General features: G+C 36.9%; 1 protein-coding gene across 2 annotated transcripts in view; it reads left to right on the top strand.

Annotated features, from left to right (window-relative positions):
* SYNPO2 (synaptopodin 2) overlaps window positions 1–19,662 on the top strand; it is a 92,188-nt gene extending 72,526 nt beyond the window's left edge. Inside the window, exon 5 of one of the 2 annotated variants that reach the window (XM_068680584.1) lies at window positions 15,315–19,662. In XM_068680584.1, coding sequence (XP_068536685.1) covers window positions 15,315–15,881 — 567 coding nt within the window. In that variant the 3' untranslated portion in view covers window positions 15,882–19,662. Of the gene's footprint in view, window positions 1–3,872; window positions 6,738–15,314 lie in introns of those variants that run through there. The other variant, XM_068680585.1, reaches the window with a different exon arrangement.
* The last annotated feature ends 2,131 nt before the right edge of the window (window positions 19,663–21,793 follow it).

Consider the following 21,793-nt stretch of genomic DNA (forward strand, 5'->3'; position numbering starts at 1 on the left):
TCAAACAGCAGTTAAGTTTGAAAAAACAGTAATTTGGTTGGACATATAAAATGCAGATTGGAATCAAGTCAACAAAAATCACTTTGAATTTTGGACCTCCAAAATCTCATTCTCTCTGTTAATATTTGGACTGGGATACTGACTGCATTAGAAGAAAATGACTATGTGATCCACCTCTCTCTTAAAATTCAGGACACGGATGGGAAATTTTGAAGAAAATAGTTTGGAAAATTCAACAAAGAATTACACTACATTTGCCTGGAAACAGAGTAGCAATATTTTAATCCTCTGGAGATCTCCCTTCAATCTGTTTTTCACTGTCAGTATCTATATTTTTCTTCTACCATTAAATTTGTCCCTTTCTTCTCTGCCTGTTTGTGTTTCTTTTCTTTGGTTTGGTTGTTGTTTTTTCCTGTTATGTTTTGCTTTGTTTCACTTATATATATAGACTGACAGTATCTTTTTAGGGAAATCTGTTTTCTATGTAATTCTGTTAATATGAAATCTCCTTTCTCCTTCCATTTTCCCCCCTTCCCTTTCCCTTTTCCCCTCTTTCCTTTCCCTTTTCACCCTTTCTCCTTCTCCTTCTCCTTCTCCTTCTCCTTCTCCTTCTCCTTCTCCTTCTCCTTCTCCTTCTCCTTCTCCTTCTCCTTCTCCTTCTCCCTTCCCTTCCCTTCCCTTCCCTTCCCTTCCCTTCCCTTCCCTTCCCTTCCCTTCCCTTCCCTTCCCTTCCCTTCCCTTCCCTTCCCTTCCCTTCCCTTCCCTTCCCTTCCCTTCCCTTCCCTTCCCTTCCCTTCCCTTCCCTTCCCTTCCCTTCCCTTCCCTTCCCTTCCCTTCCCTTCCCTTCCCTTCCCTTCCCTTCCCTTCCCTTCCCTTTTCTCCCTTCCTTCCTTTCTTGGAATAAAGATACCCTGCCAAAGATAAGGGTTGTGCTACTAGAGATATACATAGAAATGTAATCCCTTTCAGACAGCCTCATGTTGCCTTACATGTGTTTGCCTAGAGTCTCCTCTTGTAAAATACACCTGCAAATTATAATCACACTTCTGTACTTGTTCACCTTACCACCTCAAGAATATTTCCCTAATGTGGAATTTTTTAGCAGTTTTGTACTTTCACACAAGTGTTGAGGTTGATGCACATGGCTACTAACAAGATACATCTTGTTAACACAAAGATAAAATGTATGCCTTACCTGGCGTGGTGACCAGGTTCTATCACACTCAGGTCAGTAACTTTTGGAGGTTGTCACCATCTCCTGAATATCCTGTATGAAATGTGTGGATTACTGAAATCTAATGTATATGTGCCTACATGCCACTTTCCATGTAAGAAATAATACGCATTATTATCCTAATTATCAACTTGAAAATCATTTAGCTATTTCTTTCATTAACAGCACAAACCACAATTTTACTTAGAATGTTGTCTAAACAATATTCATGCTGACAACTATAAACACAAAGCCAGCTTCTGTAATCGCAGTACAGAACGAAGCTATTAGCTATCATCTTCTCTTTACCTTGTCCAGAAGAAAAGGAAATTATGTTAAAAATTTGGATCTTGATCTGATTTGGATTTTTTGCTGTTACTAAAATACAGGTGTTTGTATGGCCTATACCAATGACAGAAGGGCTTTTTAAGGCATGAATATGAGTTAAAAGCAAAAGCCCTAGTGACAGTAGTTCTCTTAATTCAACCAAGATCTTTTGAAAATCCCATTCAAAGACCAAGTCTGAATTCAATACCCTATACATACACCATTCTACATGCATAGTGCTTGGATCCAACTTGCCTTCAAGATTTTTACAAATCAGGTAAGTCTGTAATTCTTATTAATATTTCAGAAGACTGGCCTACTTAAAATAACAGTTTTATCCAAGGTGTAATCTCTCATGAAGCAGATATGTATAGGAAAGTTAAGCTGTTCACTGCCTTGAGTCCTAATTAAAAGGTAAAAATGACATTAAGCATAGATGAAATGGCAAGAAAATTGACTGTTTGCACAGAGAGAAGCCATCTGAAATTTCTCTATGAGAGAAAAATGAACCTTTATATTTTTTTTTTCAAAAAGTTTTTAGAAATTATAATATAATATGACACAGCTCCAAAATACAATTGTCGTGCTTACTCTGTACGCATATATACCATAGAATTTTAGGCCACCCCTAATAACAATACTTCTAATATCTTCACATTAAAGGATCTGTTTGTTCTTTATGTTGCATTTATCAGATTTGATTATAGCCCATACTAAAGCCCATGCACTGCACAACTTAGATCTCACATTCAAGACAGCTTTTCCATAATTCAGTTATAAACTGCTCTTTATAAAACCTGAATTTAAAAGTTTTGTCTTGGGAGATGCATAGCTTTTAAATAAGAAGTTATTTTTTTTTGTAGCAAAAATAAGAAACAACATTTATTTATTGAAAAAAAAAAAACACAACAGCTTAGCTTCTCTCCCTTTCTCCAGGGAAACTACTCTTACCGAGTTCCTGATTGGCAAAAGAACAAACAGAAAGATATTTCAAATATTATTTTCTGTAGGAACACTTACAGAGTAAACAATACCATCTCTTAAAAGTATGTCTCATCCTCTTGCTTTCTGCTCTCTTATGGAAGAAATAATATTGTCAGTGTCCTAGGACGTGACAATATCCAGTGACAATAAGCCACTTGATTCCAAAAGCACCTGGCTGATGGACTGGGACTTTATAATACACTCACAGCAAGGTGTGCAGTAGGGAACGCTCATTTCTCTCCTAGATGCACAGACAATTCACTATGAGATTAAGCCAATGCCATTAAAATATCAGCCACCAAAATGTTTCAGTTCATTTTTGATCCAAAGTCTTCCTGCACTGACCCAAAATATACCTAACTTTATCTGAGACAGAATCAAAACATAAAATCAGCCCTGAAAGTGTTGTGACCCATTTTGCTGTCACCACAGCAATCATGCATCAATGAGTTTTCCTTTTGGCAGAGTGCTGTTACTATTCATCCTAAAATGAATGTCTAGAATTCATGTAAATTTGTATTTGAAGTAAATGGATACTATGAGGTTGAGGTATCACCAGGCTCCAGCAATTAGGAAGTGAGAGGCTGGCACACGGTTCATATAGGAAAGTTACTGCTAAGTGGCAGAGCAGCAATTTTGAGAGAAAAAACTGCTAGGGTTAGAAGGAGCCAAGCAACGGGGAGAAAACTCCAGAGCAGAGACTGCAAAGGATAAAATATCTGTCACGGGTTTATGAAATACTGAAGGTACAAGAGAAGAAAACAATCAGAAAGAAGGGCTTACTTATTTTGCACTGACAACTTCAAGCTTTTTGTTGAAATTTGCTAGATTGTTCTTGGATGACAGAGTGCTCATATCACTGGGCATGATTTTTTTCGTCTACTTACAAAAAGATATTGCGTAAAAATGGAAATGCTAATGGCCAGGAAAAAGAGAAAAGAGAGGTTTTAAAAAAAAGAGAAAAAAAAAAAAGCCGACCCTATCAATAGACATTTGCTCTGAGAGGCAAAAGATATACAAACATATTATCCCAGATAGCTCCTATACATGACAGTTTTTGAAAGTGCTGAAGTGAACTCTGATGTAAGATAGTAGAGAGAAATGCCCATCAGCGGTGGGATGCAAGTGTAAAGAGAACTGGATACCAGATGAGGTGATCTGGGAGGAGCACTGCTTACCACGTAGCCGGGCCAACACCCCAACACAGGACCAGCTTTTCCAGCATGTCCCGCTGCTCCAGCCTTTCTGTGGGAATCCTCTGTACACCACGAGGTAGGGAAATACCAGTGAAACAACACCACTCTTTGCAACTAACAATTTGCAAAATCTTTCTCCTCTCTTTTTCCAGGATCCTTATCCAGATTTCCTAGCTTTCAGAACACAAAGCGAGTGGTTATAAAAAGATCTGCCCTTTCAATATTACTTTTTTTTTTTTTAACCAACCATGATACAACTTTGCCTGAAGTTAAACATCCAGGAGATTCCACTGATCGCGTTGTGAATTCGGCATGGCAAGTGCAAGCCTTAATTTCACAGCTTGGCATAATGTTATTTTTTAATGAATCTATTCAGCTTGAAAGAGAAATGTTATGCAAAGAAGAAACTTGATGACAAGATATTTAAAAAACTGTGGATTCAGAAGCTCTGAACTTACTGCTGGTAGATTTCTTGGGAAAATACGTGACCTGGTATTTACATGATACACTTGGTGCTACCTTTACAACTTCATAGTACCCATGACAATGACTGCTCTTATTTTATCCTAAACTTTACTTTTGCATGTAATTATAAAAGGGAAGGGTAATGTTTGGCAAGTGCTTTTCAGGTTGGATGCTTACTACAGGAAGCACTTTAGGTTTCTTATCAAATGATTAAAACAGTAATCCTGAAGCTTAGTGGTATGTGTTGGAAGGATCTTTACGGAGACAGATTCTCCTCTTCCTTTATAAACGGAGACTAACCACATAATGATATTTCCATGGTTTAAACAGAGGCTTCCTTAAGTAAGGCCAGCAAAAAGTTTTTTATTTATTTTTTTTATACCATGCTAATCAAGTCTCACATTACTCTGCGGTTTTCAGAGGAAAAAAATCTATTCTTGTTTGTAATGATCTTGACAAAATGTTTTTAATTTCAATGCATGTGAAATTTTCACAAAGTTACATGGAAGTATATTGTAACAGTAACTGTTCACTCTCTTAGGCTGAGGAAATGCCGCTATGAGAAAAATAACTTACCAAACCATGCTTACAGATGGACTAAGTAGATGAAGTCTTGTGTGCAGGGCAATCAATATATCAGTAGTGTTTTTAAACAAGAATCCTTGATTATATTGTATGGTTTGAGACAGACATCTTAAAAACATAACTCTGACAATGGAAAGATATGTTGCTACAAAAGTAAACAGGCCATTTCTAATTAGGCATAAAGACTAAATTGTTGAACAGATGGAGCGCTACTCTTGACGTTTCCACATAAACCCAAAACAAGAGACTGACTATTTTAAGAAATTCAGAACATACAGAAGAAAAGAAGGAACATTATGGAAATAAAATACCCGCCAAACCACCGTAACACATGTTGGGTTACAAAGGCTGCCAGGGAGCACCACTCTCACTCATTTCACTATGAGCTTTACTTGTTTTCAAAGCCAAGAATTCAGTATACTTATATCAGAATCAATGGTTTCTGTACAGGAACAACCTATAGACAAATATTTTCAAAATTTAAAGAAAGTTCTAGAGAAAATACACTTTTTTTTTTTTTTTCCTAATTGAGAGAAACATCAATAACTGCCACTGATTTTTTCTTTGATCTGTGAGAATGCTACTTCTCACAGTCTCACTGTGCAGGTTGTTGTTGGTATATGGCTCTACTACTGGGAGCAAAACTAAAGGATGGGCATCTGGGTACACTTAGATTTCTTCCTGGAATTTTGGTAATTTTCCCCCATCAGGTCTATAGCTTAAAAATGGAGCTTAAGCAGCCCTAAATAGTTGAAGATGTGGTGACAAGAAAACCTCAGTATCTGTCTGCATTTTTGTTTTCTTTGGTTAAATAACCACATTTAGGTATATATGGGTATTTCTGCCAGTCCTAGCCTTGCTACCTAAGAATCTTTTGTGAACTGAAAAGTGGTCTGTGAATTTCTTCAGAAAACACTGGCACATAATTTCTTTCTTCTTCTTTGGCAGATATCAGAAAGTGCAGAAGTATGACAAATGAGATTTTTTATTTTTTTTTCATGATGGCTTTCCATTAAAACTTCAAATGATTCCACAAAATGAGAAGGAGCAACATGACTTGTTATGTTGATATACATCTGCAGTTGTGCTGTACTCTGCTGCACAGCTGTAAGCATTTCAGATATATTTCCTCATCCTAAGATTACTTTCAGAGAGATGGTTTGTAGGGAAACTAGACCAACCTGGTCCTGCTAAAGGAAAGCTACCAAAGCCAGGGCCTGACCCTTCTGTATATACAATTATTAAAAAACACAATCTTAAACACTACTGTTTAAATTGCAAAATGAGGCACTTGAAACGAATGTGTCACCTAATTTCAGCCCTCTCAAGCATTTGTGTGACAAAACCACCTGTAATCACATCATCACTTGCTTATTTTTTTTTTTTTTCCCCATAGAACTCCTAACTCAATTCAGGGCACAGAATGGTACTGCTCAACTGATGAATAGCTCTTCACTGATTTGTAATGACACTGTTCAGTGCTTAGCACTGTTTCTTATCTAATGTACGCTCTTGAAAGTATGCTCTTCATAAAGAATTATTTATTTCCTCATAGATTTTTTTGTTAGTATCTGACTGATTCAGAAGCTGTAATATATTTTTACACCACTGCATTTTACAAATGAGTAAATGAAGATGGAAGCATTGATATTAGGAAACTCAGTAGCCTTGGGTGCCCAGTTTAAGACATTCAGCATCTTCAGATCATATAAGAACTAGTCAATATATCAAAAGCATGGTTCTCCTTAACATCAGTCCATGAGTATTCACAGCTTACAGGTCTCCAGGTGGAAGCCCAGAGAAGGGAATACTGAGTGACCAGCACTGAAATCCACCCAGTGAAAGCATCTTTCACAGAATATACTCCTTTACCATATAATCATAGTATTTGCTAAAGGAAACCCTGAAATTGCACTGGATGGGGCAGAAGCCCTGAAATGTAATAAAAATGCATATACACTGGCCAATGATGCTTTTGAATATTTGACCTTCCAATTTTACTTGCATTGTTTCAAGGTAACTTTGTGTGTTAAAGACCCAAGGGTTTTTTTGAAACAAACCAAACCCCAGAAACTATTATATAGCACACTGTAACCAACAAGGTCCTCCAGCATAGCCTGAACCACCCCAAACAATTGCCATCATGCTACTACAGTAACTGGCAGCAAGTGCATGTTGACATCTGGCTGTGAGCCACCGCTGGGAGGATGGCACAGCTTTCTGGTGTGGCTCTGCAGTCTTTTCTGACATCAGTGAGATCCAGGAAGGACAAACTCCATTCTTCCAGGGATTAAATTTCTCTGGAGCTCTAGAGAAAAGTACACAGTAATCAGCACAGGTTCTTTTCCCCCAGGGTGACTTTTCCCCCATTTCTTCATCTTATCTCTTTCTTGTCCTGGTCTCCAAATCGTAGCCTCGTTGCAAGCTACACAGGTCAATTTTCTATTCCTTTATCTTCTCATCCAAACTCAGGAATCTTGGCCATCAATACCTAGTCTCATCACTCTCTAAGCCAGTGCTGAATACAGTTTTTCCTTCTGCATCAAGTATTCCTATATCCTGGTTTTGTTTTGTCCAGCCTCTTCTCTGTCCTTCCCTTGCCTGTTTCTTCCACCCTGTTGAAATTCCACTTCTTGCTGCTCTGTATTTAAATCAGGTGCTTTCCCCTTTGAAGCTGCTTGGGCCAAACAGGAGCTCTGGAGCTTTGCCAAGAGGCAACATGCTCTGCAGTGCACCTCAGTCCTGATCAGTCAGCGTGCAGCCTTGTGTTCAGTCCCAGTGTTGTGACATGTGGGTATGCACCATACTCCCACACGCAGTACTTTTTTGTGAATGAAAACTGAGCTGTGCAGCAAGTGCAGGAGCTGTAGTACACCTCAGTGACTTCTCCTGTGGAGATGGACAAAGCCTGCAGTTTAGACAGGCAGAGAAAGCAGAAGATCTGTCTCCTTGTTCTTCTGTGTGTGCCCAGACATTTCACAACATACAGCAGCTTAGAGTTGTAATAATGAATAGAATCCCACTGCCTAACAGAATATCAGTGCTGTCCTGAGCTCTCAGGAACTATCTGAGCAACAGATAAAGTGTTCCTACTGAGCCTGACTTTCCTGCTGAGCCAGTATTAACTAAAATTACAGAAATGTTCTCAGCTTGGATATAAATAGGCAAGTCTGAATACACTTCAGACACAAAGAGGATTAGTCTCAGAACAATTCTAAAGCATGGAGTAGCAGTACTGCTTTTCAAGGAAAAGGAGGCTAGCGTTTTTTGTCATTTCCCTACTCTCACTCCTTCAAATTGTTGAGCCATATGGGTTCACTTGGTTAAAATGTATGTCAGATGGTTGAATCATCTGGGATGAAGTAAATAGGAAAAACAAACAAACAAACAAAAAACAACACACAAGGCTGAAGACTTTGTTTTGGAATATTTGATAAGAAAATTATATGGAATTGGATAATTTGGAAATGTTCAGAAACAATAGTGCCATGACTTTCAAGAATCACAATACATTCAATATAGTTTTGATTTGATTTGATTTTAGAAGAAAAAAAAAAAAAAAGAAAACACAGTCTTCATTTAATACTAATTTTAAACTCTTTCATTGACAATACAAAATAGAAAGGTCGAAAACTAGGACCAACTTTGCACTTGTTTTTCAAACTTTTATTCACAAGTAAGTCAGGCTTCATGTTCTAAGACCTTCTTCAAAACTGTAATATTAAAGTCCAGAAGGTGGCAGCAAATATTCTTCCTTACCAGAAATAGACTGTCCCTTCCAAGGAAAACTAAGATGCCTTTTGCCAAAAATGTTTCAGCTATTTGCTTGTTATAGACATAATTGTATTTCTTTTTATAATCATATATTGATGAATATTAAATATTAATAGAAAGAACCAATTTTCGTTCATTTACACAGATGCAAACTGAGCAATAACAAGTGAGAGGTTAGTAGCACTCTTCTCGCTTCTTCTCCATGTGTGCTGTAGGTGTTCTGCATTAGTGAAGGCACAATTTTATATCTTTATGTTCAACCATTATTTGACAACTACAAGGAATTTATTGTCAAATCCAGAATTTTTCACAATGTGATTCTAATCTATTACAATTCCTAGTATAGCTACTGACAAAGCTTTAATTGTTACAGACAGGTAAGACTCCCTGTCTCTCCAGCCATTAATACCCCCACAGACAAAAATGATGCAGTCCAATTTTACAAGTTTCCTTTTGCCTGCTATAAATTATTTCCAGGGTTTTAAATTTTACTTCCAAATTTTTGGTAGTTATATTGTAAAGTAGCTGCAGTATTTATTCTAGAGCTGGCAACATTTTGGAGAGAAAATGTTTTCATTATATGTTTAAATTGTAAGTGGTTTCAGATAACAAAAAGCTACAATAAGATAATCAATGTCTTCTTTCTACATGAGTCAGATTAAAAATCTGAAATGATTATTTTCTGTTTAAAATAAATGGAAAGAAAGATTTGAAAGAGATATAAACATAAAAATATATAAAAATCAGGTATTATTTATTTTGTCCTACCATCTTCTCAATAGTTTGATCTCTAACTGAAGTAGCAATTACAAGCTGATAGAAAGCAAAATGACAAATGCATCACCGAACTTTTTATAAAGACAGAGTCATACTTTGCAATAGTCCAATTGTTTTAACCACTTCCCTTTCCTTTGTTTCCTTTTGGTATAAACATTAGCCAGATGCTAATGTTAACTCTGATTTGAACCTGCTTTGATATGGGATTAAGGCCTATGACTCAAATGAAAAGACAAAAATAAAAATGTTATACTGACTTAGAAACCTAAATCATTTTTTTAAAGAAACTCAACCAGATGAGAGTCTGTGTTGCAGAGTTTCACTGAGACACGGAATATTAAGAGCCCAAGCTACTTCTAGAGCTTTTTAATATATGAACTTTATAATATATGAGCTATAAATAAAGCTTTTTAATCTATGTCCCTTAACTGGTGAAAAGGCAGTTTCAGCAGGTAAACTTATGAACAGTTTTCCCTTACTACGGAGATGCGCCACCTGAGACAGAAAAGGTTATTGTGAAATCATTTCACTAAGTAGCATTTTGCATTCCCATTTGGCCTGTAAAATTAAAAAGATCTTACTAACTTTTGACATTTATATTTGCACTGTGTTATGAAATCAATTATTGCATTTTTGTCTTTCAGCATTTCATAATTACCAAGAAATTCGAAAAATCATTAAGTTCCAAATGACAGGTTTTTGATTGGAGTATTACTGAATCAGAGGTATACATTCTCACTCTTTCCACTTACAATGAAAAAGAAAACGTATGTGTACACAGAATTTTCATAAGTAGTGTTTACATTCATTTATTTATACTGAAAAAGTTACTTTGGGGAGTAATATTATATTTGTTTTAGTTCTAGTTATTATATGTATGCCACTATTACATAGTATGCCACTATGTAATGCCTATATAATTATTTAGCTAAGTGCACAAGAATCTGCTGCACAGGCTGCTATTAGACTACTTGTATTACAATAGATACTACCATAAGAATCTTAGTAGTGAGCAGACTTTGAGACTAAATTCCTCCCTCTTAAGGTAAATACTGAGGCACTATGGCACAGTGCACTGAACTGATGCATTTGCTATATTTCTTTCAAGGAAGATGAAAGAAATTCTGTAATTTTCTGTAAAAGAGACAAGACAATTAGAAATATATCCTCCTGAATCCAAAGGGTTATAACTGCTTCAAGCTGCAGCCACTTCACAAAGCTCAACAGAATTGTTTTGGGCACAAACTGATATTTAATTTTTCTAGATTTATTAAAGATAAAATTCATATAAAATGTTGTTTTGCTCACCCTGAGCTTACTGGAATGGAGATAATGATGATTGTTATGTATTTTAGGAATGTTGTAATTTAAAATAACTAAGGCTCATTCTAGCCAAATAAATTTTCATCTTCTTGGGACCCCAGGGTCTTCAAACCCTCTTCTGTCCATCTTCAGCACAGTTATATTTCTTCCATTTAGGAAAGGTAAAGAATTTAGCCAGCTCTTTCCAACAAGACCCTCTTCCTTCAAAAATTATTGGTCTACTTTTCCTCCCCATCAAAAGCCAGACACAACACTACAACTGGAGGTTGGTATTATCTCAGAAAGCGGGTGTCTCTCTCAAATTTTTCTTCAAATTCCTTCTGACCATTACAGAATGGACAAAGTCTTCCCACTTACTTCAGACATTTTCCAGGTAAATCATCTGGAACACTATTTTCTCTTACAGATTTCGTTCTTTCACTGTCTGAAAAACAACTGTTAGAAACCCATATTGTTTAGTCCTTCCTTCAGAGAAGTAGAGATTAATCTTTACTTTACAAAATGTAGAAGAAATGGATATCCAATTTCACAGCTCTTTTAGAGATAAAAAGCAGACTAATATCAGAACTGTATCTAAATACAAGCTACCAAGTGGGAAAGGAGAACAATTTGACTGGTTCAGGAATACCAAAACAGGACCAAGTATGCTAAAGGACTGTCTACAGATGAGAATCATTCATCTGACAGTACCATAGGTCATCAGTTTGATCTTGCAGCACAAACTTTGTTGCTGTGATTTAGATATAGGTTGAAAAACCATCCAGAATGAAGTAATCACTGATTATCTTTTCAGTGATAAAGATCTTACTGAATGTGTTCACTGTATCTGATGTTTCTAGTCTCCATACAAGATACTTGGCACCTAACAAAGCTGTCCACTGGGGCAAGAGAAACAAGTCCTTGGATAACTTGCTCTGTTTTTCTATCAGAATTAAATCTCTCTGATGATAGTTATGAAGATGAAGTCCAGAAATTAACAGGATTATGTGAGATCCAGGAGACCAATGAAAAAAATGCATAGGTTACTCTGGCAAATTGACAGCAGTGACAAACGCAAATAGTCATTTGGCAAAATGGACAAGACCTGAAATAACTGTTTTTGGGTTCTGAGTAGAAAAAGAGAATACTTGTCAACTTTTAAGGAAATACATTTTTCCAGATAAATTGGTACAATATCTTACTGGACAGGTAGATTGTAACAGTTGCTCCAAATTACCTGGAAGTCTAAATTGAATTTCATTGGAAAAATCTATCACAGACAATTTCATCTTATAGAGTGATCACTGGGTAAATCCCTTTTGTAGCTAAGGAAAGCCATCCTTACGTAATGAAACGTTCTTCATCTCTTGAGAGGGTGTGAACTACTTGGATTCTTACGTAGTCATTTGTCCCTGAGAGCCTAACTAAGGTTAAAAATGAAATAAAAAATGAGTTCAAGTAATTTTAGTATAGCCAACCTCGTTCTCAAAACACCACTGATGTTCCAGTTTACTGACTGCATCTTTCCAGCATTCTAGTCAAATGCAGACCCACACTGCACAAAAGCTGAGAAGAATCTCAGAACTAAAAGGAGAAAAGATTTGTATTTCCTATGAGACTAAAATCTTCCATGTCTGAAGTATTTCACATTACTTTATTTATTTATTTATTTATTTATTTTTCAATACGGACCAACTCAAAAGACAAAATAATATTCTCCAGATTATCAGTATTCAAGATTCTGCTTTTTCTGCAACAACCCTTACATACTCAACTTATTATCTGCATGACATTACAGGCTCTATGGATAGATATGACTTGAAGTACAAACACTTGTTCATTGACATCTTACAAATTAAGGACAAGAGATTATCAAGACAGTAAAACACTCTTCCCTGAATCTCGCTGTCAAAATTGTGCCAACTCCTTTATACTGTATTGACTGATTCATGCAGAGGGTTTTGCTAGGAGGTCATTTTAATTCTCCCCTGCAAGTTCCCTTTCTTTGCCTTACATAATAACAAAGCTCTTCCTGGAATAGTTTCCAGCATCACAGAATAGTATCTTATTTTCCATTAATTATCTTGATTTTCTGTTGAATCTGATGTATCACTCATACTAAGTAACTAGAGCTCACCACAATGTGAACATTTTATTTGGCTATACTGTATTGCTGCTTTTACAAGCTCCTGTCTTCGTAATGTAATAGAACAGCATGTTTTGTTTGACATAGTACTGAAATACTTTTCCTAACTCATTGCTCTCTGATCAAATTCTGTCAAAGAAAATCAGCTCCTGCTTTATTACTGATGGTTAGGCCAAAAAGATACCTCTGCAACTTGATAGACTCTGGAGGTTTTCTCTAAACGTGACAGACTAAACAGAGTGTTTCATTTGACTGTCTTCAAATATCAGCCACTGTATGCAACAGTTCCTTCAACAGTATCATTTCCCTCTGCATCTCTGTAATCCTACAAATTACTGACAGGGCTCAGAACTGGAATCTCCATTAAAAGGAGGTTTTTCTGTTCAGCACGGCCCAGGATCTTGAACCATCCCGAAAGCAGTTAGCACAGGTAGGCTACCTAGTTAAACCTGTTTGATCAACTTTTTCATCCCTCTGCACATCTTCTAAGTTTCATTAGAAGAAACTACTTCATTACTTTCTAATGGAAACTGCATCTCATTTTGCATACTTGCTTTGATTTCACACATGTGAAAAAATTATTGTTGCAGACAATTTAAACAAAATACAGTAATTAGACATGCTGAAGAAACTGGTTTCTGTGGATTCATTGAAGAAATAAACTGAAATATATGAGAGGAAAGAATTTTTCTGACAGGCCTATCTGGGTCTGCCACTCCTTGTCCCCAGGTATGATCTGTTATATGGAATCTTATTTTCCAGGTGAGAAGAAACACTCTTGTTAGGTGAAGACGTGGAGAAGGTTTAATCCATTCTTGATGGTGTATCACTTCATCTATGTGGAAAAAGAAAGTTCTTTATACTCTCACATTCATTTACCGTCCAAATGGACCGTTTTTGTTTTTTAAATGCTACCAGCTTAAAGAACCCTGATGGGACCTGTCTATAGGTGGCTATCTGGTAAGCCACGTCTTTAATGCTTGACAATCTCATGGTATAAGTGAAGACTTAAAAATTAATTGTGGTCATTTGTCAAATTTGATAGAAGTATGTGGGGGTAGGCTTATTAATGTTGGAGAATTTCCTCTCTGGAACTGCAAACTGGGAATAGCTGGTTGTAGCTAAGTGGTGAGACGATGGTTCTGTTGTAAAGCATCACTCGTCAGATCTCTTGTCAGATCTCTCATTACAAAACCTCTCTGTGTCTCTGCACACTCAACAGATTCAGACTGTGCACCACCAGGCTAACTGATAATAATGCAATCAGTAGGCTTTTTCTCGGTTTTCATTTCTCATTTACAAGGCTGATATTAAAACATAACATAAAAGCCTGTGTGAAGTAAAGGTCATTTGAGTTTCTTAAGTGTGTCAAGATCTTGCGATGGAAAAAACTATAAAACATGATGTTTCTGTGTGAATGTTTGCAGGATTAGCTATTGCCTGTATAATCATATAGTTATTGACTGGTATCTCGATCATGTTCACAGTATTCAAAGTTTTGGAAGCTAATTAGGAAAAGTAACACAGGCCAATGTCATTTGAATGAAATCTTAGCACAGCCTTTGGCAACAGAGCCCGGAATTTCACACAGGATTTCAGAGCTGAAGGCATTTAAACCTCAGGATATGAATCAGTGGGTGTAAATCAGTTAGTTTATGAACCACATGTATGGACACTTCTCAGTAAGAACAATGTGATTTGTCTAATACAAGGAACACGTCTGGTTTGGGGAAAAGACTGTATGTGTTTTGTATGCCAAATGAAGACTGTTGTGGGCAGAACCTTCTCATGAACAGAGTTTCTGTTTCAAAGTGCTGCATTACTAAGAAGATTAGGATTTGTCAAATATGAATGGATTGCTCCTATAAATGGGTCAGAATGTTCTGAAATTTTGAGGGCACTGCCTTCTAAAGAAGCCAGGTTAAGTAGCGTCCTGCAAGGGTATTAAGGCAACGATTGTATTAATGTTTTTAATTTTGCATGTTAATTTTTGACCCCTTCTCATTCAGAGTAAATCCAATAATTTTAGAATAAGAAATTCCTGTCTTAAAAGGAGATTGCCAAAGATATGTTCTTGGACAGATGTCCCAAACAGAGCCTGTAATCAAATAAATTAGACTGTGCCTGCATGTTCGAGACAATCTTGTAAACACAGAGAGAGCTGTTGCAACATGACTTCCTTTCTCATTATTAAGAATGGTCTTTTCTGAACAAGACATACTAGCTAAGTAGTGGAGATGGAAGAAAAGCTGTACAGTTCTTAATGTAATTGTACCTTTTCAGTAACAAAATCCCGCCTTTGGTTTATTGACTTTCCTCAAAAAATCAGTTTGCTCTGTCTTTCTTCCTGCTTCTTCCTCTGCACCCTTTTTAATACCTCATCTCTTTCCACTTAATTATTAAAAAGTACCCATGTATATATAATGGGATTGCCAGAATATCATGTGCTTTCAGGGTTTGTTGTTCCAGTTTGGAAGTGAAGAGAAGGGGCTTCTGTTTTTATTGTTTATTGACTGCAGCTATATTTGGTGTTTTGTTTTCCTAGGAAAGAAGCAGTGGACGCTCATTATCACTTCCTGGGAGACCTTCTGCATTCATTTCTCGAGCCATGTCTCCTACTTCTCCTCTTATATTTCAGCCTGCCCCTGACTACTTCAGCAAACCAGATACAGCAGCTGACAGGCCTGGCAAGAGACCGACTCCCTGGGAAGCAGCAGCAAAATCCCCTCTTGGCCTAGTGGATGAAGCTTTTGGGCCCCAAAGTATGCAGGAATACATTGCGGCTAACATAGTATCAGCTGCTCGCAGGAAAACACTTCCTGAGCCACCAGATGAATGGAAACAAAAAGTTTCTTATGAGCCTCCAGCCCCAAGTGGTAGCGTAGCCTTATTAGGAGGGAAGCAGTCGGGTATTTTATCACCCCGAAAAAGCTCCCTGTCTGTCCCGAATGCCACCATGCAGGGGGGCTCTCAGTTGCAGTATGCTTACTGCAGCCAACGGTCCCGAACAGATCCTGATATAATGTCCATGGAGTCCAGGTCTGACTATGGTGTATCAACAGCTGATTCAAACTACAATCCACAGCCAAGGGGATGGAGGCGTCCAACATGAACAGGAGAAGGCCCTGGCATATTCTCCCTTCTTCCAGCTTTACAAGCCTTAGATCTGAGTTGGAGAAGGAAAGTTTCTTGCCGGCCTCACCATATCTGAACTAAAGAAACGAGGAGGCAAAATTGAATGGAGCACAGTTTTCATACGACTGCAAGGCTAGCAGCTGCTAGAATAGACTCAGTTTTACACCTAACCTAAGATAGTTTTGTTTGTAAAAGGGCAAAATTACACATTTCTTGGGGGTGAGTATGAAGGTGGGCAACCATGTGCTCAATATAAAAATCTAGAAAGTATTTAGATGGAGACAGCACAAGTGTTTGCGGTTAAGATAATGTGAAAAAAAAAAAAAAAAGGAAAATAGGGCATTTTAAAGGTTAGAAGAATTTGACAACGTCTTGTAGGTTTTCTGGATATGCTAGACACCTGAGTTCCAGGGTACTAGATATAACCAGACTTGAGAAAGTTCCAGTGAAAATGGAAGACTGGGAAGCACTGGCTTATTGGCCCTATGTTTTCTTTACTGCATTAAAGAAAAAAAAAAAAAAAAAGCTAGGAAAGGAAATCAGTGAATAATTATACCATGGTAACATATAAAATACATCTGTGGTCATGGTACTTGAATCTCTACAACAAGTAGATATACTCTAATCTCATGCAGGCATACATTTCAGATGGATTTCATGACAGTTTCAATGAAGGTTTGCATATTATAGCTAATTGCATAATCTGAACACAACAGGAAGAACGGTGTTGTTAATGGAGACCAGTACCATGACATTTGAACAACAAAAGGGATGAAGAAAGTATTTAGATTGTATTTAAACTGGAGTGAAAGTTAATTTTGTAATAAATTATCAAACAAGACAGAGGCTAGAACAGCCTTTATTTCTCTGTGAAATGCACTACTTGCTGAACATTTACTGCTACAGTCTCTAGTATTTTGACTGGCTGGGCAGTTGTTCCTAGTATGTAGGTAGCTCAATGTTTAGAGGGCTTTTGATTTGTATTCTCAGTTTAGAAGACATAAGTTGTTCATCAAGCATAATACCTGTTCTATGTAGAAGGTGGTATGTGAAGGAGGGTTTATGATATGTGTTACATGGTATGAGTCTAGTATGAGTAGCAAATATTTGGACAGTTGGTTACAATTGAATTATCTTGATGGATCTGAAGAGATGCTAAATAATCGTTGCTGGTGATACATATCTTGCATTTTTAGCTTATTGAAACAATAGAAATGTTTCTAAAATATACATATTGCAAGCTTATTGGGTAGTTTAGATATTGTTAAGGCATTAAATGAATACCCCAAGCTTTACAAAGTGCTCTGCATCCTCCTCGTTTTGTGGGGCATTCTTTAAAGATTTGTCAAGCACCGCAAACTAAAATTACTGCAGAAACACTAGAAACACTGCTAAGCGTCCCTATTTTCATTAAGGTTGTCAACTCTGCATAAAGTGGTCAGATTAGAAAGAACTGAAACACGCATATAAGAAAAAACGCATTACGAAACATTCCCATCTGCAGTTTTCAGTTATACCAATTTTAAGATATAAGATATAAGATATAATTGGTATAAAAGGAACAAGAAAAGTACACCAAGTTCAGCTGAGCTGGAACTTCCTATAGGAGCAACTAATCACACAAAATATACCTTTAATGAGTTTACGTTGGCAGTAATTCTCTAGTCAAACACAAATCTCCTTGTAATCAATCAGTCCTTTCTACCACTGAGGGAATGAAGACATGGTAGTTATAAACCTTTAAATTAGGATTATATTGCTATAGCACCTTACAAATTTCTTTCACAAATTCTGAATTTGTAAAGAAAAGATGATTTAGATAAAATATACAAACAAGGCTGCCACTGTATGTCTGAAAATGAGCTTTGCACCTTAGAGTTGTACACTCGCATAATCAGGTTAAATTTTCCTGAAAAAGAAAAAAAATTACATTTTTCTCTGCAGGGCCCCATAATGTCCTTTTTTGACACCACTGGGAATATTTCCACTGAAACCTATGGGCCTGTGGTAGTCCCATTAGCCTTAAGGGCCTGTGTTTGGATCCAGGCCTACTTCCCTGGAAATACATGTTAAGTTTACACCTAATTTCAGTAAAACTGTGATTTAGCAGTAATGCTTTATAATTCTAAGTCATCAAAGCCTTAAGTAGTTAATAAATGCTAGTGTACATGTATTTCACAGAAGGACTACATTCTGAAAACTATATAATGCTTACATATTTTGCTGAACTGTGGTCTATATTGCAATAATAAAATGATTCCCTGTATTGAAGTCAAGTTTAGGTTTCTGTTTTGAACTTCATCCTTTACACTGTTAAACTAGAAAACAGATTAAGGAGTTTGCAGTGAGACATATGTTTACCAAATCCAATTATTTTAATTCTCAGAATCAAGTGCATAGCTGTTGAATTCTCATTGAAACTCATGTTATGAATTCTAAGATCCTATGTCTAACAGAAGGTAAAGTATGCTTAATTTTAAGGTACATGCACTTAAAAATTCTGATAAGTATTTCTAAATTTTGATATTTCAAGAAAAATGATATAAAGTGATATTAAGAAGTATTTAATGCTGTGATCACACAGCAATCAATGTGGGAAATCATACTTTAGAACCAAGCTCTAAAAAAATTCCCAAATATGCACTAAACATGTAAGAACAGTAGAAACAGAGAGCTTCAGACAAAATCACCGACTTTCTTTCTATGTCCCAAGAAAAAAAGAAAATGTAGCCTGATAATTTTCTTCTCTTGATAAGAAGGGATTCATCAGTAAGTACTTCTGTGAACATGAGAATTAACAATGCTGAGTTTCCTATGGATTTGTATCTTATCATAGATTAACTTGGGTGTTTAACATGATCTACTACAGATTTTGTTTCCTACTGCCAAGGAATTACTAGTTCTCTTTCCCATATGGATTCGCTCATGTCTAATATGGGATGAGTTCACCATGCAGAATTTCCCTCAAGAGTAAGACTGATAAGCGTACCTATCCTCCACTCAGCTGTCTAGTTTTACAAAGACTGGGGGCAATGTTTTGCCTCCAAGATCTATTCCGCTGCAACATGGAAACAAAACAAACATTTTCAAAAGCGTTAATTGGAGGGCAGACTTGAATACAAGCATGCAGACAGATCACGTAGCCTTGTTTACAAAGGAAATCAGGCTAAAACCAGATTGAGACAATGAACTGATTTCAATGGAAGCAGCAGGCCCAGACTACTAAATGAAATGTTAATGCATACACAGCTTTATGAAGAATCACACAGCATCTTTCACTCTGTTCTTCACCCCACTCCTCCGCTAGCAGAGCATCTTTCTATCATATAGTTGTGACTGTTGTGTGTGAGTTCTGAATATATTAATACAAGTATTTCCTACATTTGGTTTTGAATACACAGATCTGCTCAATAAATGAGGAAAAAAAGTCTTGATATTCTAAATGCAGTTTTCCTGTTCACCCTCAGAGGTGTCTCTGTCAAAATGCAAAGGATTTGAATACTCAATATAACTGAAAATTTAGTTTCCTTAGTTACGCTAGATGATGATGTTCACAACTCTTGTTCATAGTTTGTTTTCAGTTTGGTTTGCTTTAACACAACCAAATACCTATTCACATTGCATTTCTGCCTAGTAGCAAAAGACTGTATTATCTTTTCACTTCTAAAGGCTTTTTGTTCACTGCAAAGGACACTTTATTTGAGAGTGCATGCCAGAGATGTAAATTGTATCATTTAATAAAGTGATTTGACCAACCAGATGAGAAACACGATTTTATTTTCTCTAAATTCTTGTCTGTTTGTTTTAAATAATCTGAACCCAAGCAAAGCCTAATCTCTTTTATTCTGCACCATTTTTAGATTCACTGACTTTGCCTGTCTGTGACCTCGTGCTGTTATGAGCTTCTAGAAGCTTAAATCAACATCAGGTCAAATGGCAGCATGTCACATTCAGTAGAATTTCATTTTCATACTAAGTAAGCAGAGGAAGGAAATAGAGTGAAGCACAGCCTACCCAGGTGAAATAATATGGCCAGAGCAGTTTTTATTGTTTGAATGTTTTTATCCCCACAGTAAAAATCTGTAACTAACATCTGTTCACTATAATTATTTGTCCACCTTACATGCATCTAAACCTCTGTTTTTTTCTAGGTTTGCTCAGAATGTCTGTATTGCTGCATTCTCTTGTTGTTTATTCTTAATTGAAACATGCTATTTAAAAACAAATAAATATTGAAAATAAATTATGAACCCAGTCTTGACCCTGTTCAGACTATTCAGTGAACAGTTCTGCAGGATATAAACGCTTACCATCTAGCTGTGAAAAGTCAGATCAGATTTCCACTATTTATGTGGATAGCCCTGAAGAATCACAAATCAGTTTTTGCATTGGTAAAACAAGCAGCATTGTGCCAAGAAAAATGATTGATGCATGTAAAATTTGGGAAACTTATAAAGCTTGAATGTAGCATTTTAATAGCTTAGCTGTACAAAGGGTTTTCAACATTTAATGCAGCTCCCTTGACTTCAGCAATTTGCAATAGCTTAAAAAAAAAGAAAGTGATGCCATGTATCACTTGTGTAGCAACTAGGGATAGAAGCATGTGAGCTGTATCTGCTAGCATCTTTCCCCTAGCAAAATACCAAAGATTTTGGAAGAGCTGTGAACATTTACAGAAATATGAATTTCACATATTAGGCCTAATATTTTGCACAGGGAAAGTCAGTTTAAGACGGATTAACCCTAAAAATTGCATAAATAAATCCCATTGCAGGATCCCTCCTTTTCTTTAGGCGGGCTCTCAGTCCACAAGAATGTCTTTCCCTTAGGTACCTTTGGTTCTTTCCCTTTTTAGCTTCTCAGTAGTCCTGTCTGCTCCACAGAGTCTGCTCTGTGCTTAAGCAGCAGTCTCTGTTCTTGCTTTGCCTTTTGGAGTGTTGTTTGATTTTAGAGCTACACTCAACAAATAGCAACCAGTCTCAGAAAGAAAAATACTGCTGCTCTGCTCGTGTCACTATCCGTATACTCCCCTGTTTCTGACACTACCACTGGCTTTGGCATTGGTCTGGTCTGGCCATAGTGAGCTGAGCTAGAGGAAAAGTGTCCCTAAATTAAGTCAAGGTTCATGCTCTATGTTAGCTTATGTTCCTTCCAGTTGCTACCAGCTGTTAGAGTGGCTTAGCCTCACTCTCCATCTGCCGGCTCCTCCAGTGATGGGTAGAGGAAAAAAACTCCTCTTCCCTTCTGAGGGCTCTATGCTGCCTGCGCAGTAGCAGCCAGGCAGAGGAAATCAGCCTCCCTGTCTCCATTCATCCGCACACCCTTAACAAAAGAGAATCAGCAGCAATATAGATCATGGGTAAAGAATGGAATTGCAGGGGTTGAGGCGGTCTGTTTGCTCAGGTGCTCATCAGCTACTCTGATTTCCAGGCCTGTTCATGACAGTTAATATATACAGTTAAACACAATCTGTGGGCTATCAAATAATTTGCGTATTGGAATGCGGAGCTGAAATTGAAGCTCGGTGAGTTACTTGTGTGCACAAGTGAATAGTCTCTGCTGTATTGTTTTGTTTTTCAGTGAGAAACAAATAAGCAACTTTCCTAGCTTCCAAGAAATTCTCCTCTATGGTTCCACATCATTTCACATCTTAGGTGAAAGTTAAAAAATTCCTCCACTATTCCTGTGGCGTTCTCCACCATTCTTTACTTCCTCTAACAATTTAAAACTCCAAGACACTATCCATGTGATAGCCAAATAAAATAAGATCAGTGTAGAGGTAGATAAATCTACCTACTGAATAAGTATGCCCTGAGAAAGAATGCAGTTGAAAGAAACATCAAAAACAGGACATAAGGCAACAAAAAATCCTTCAACCACATGGAAGAA

Source organism: Anas acuta, chromosome 4, assembly GCF_963932015.1.
Source record: "Anas acuta chromosome 4, bAnaAcu1.1, whole genome shotgun sequence".
In the NCBI taxonomy this organism is placed as follows: Eukaryota; Metazoa; Chordata; class Aves; order Anseriformes; family Anatidae; genus Anas; species Anas acuta.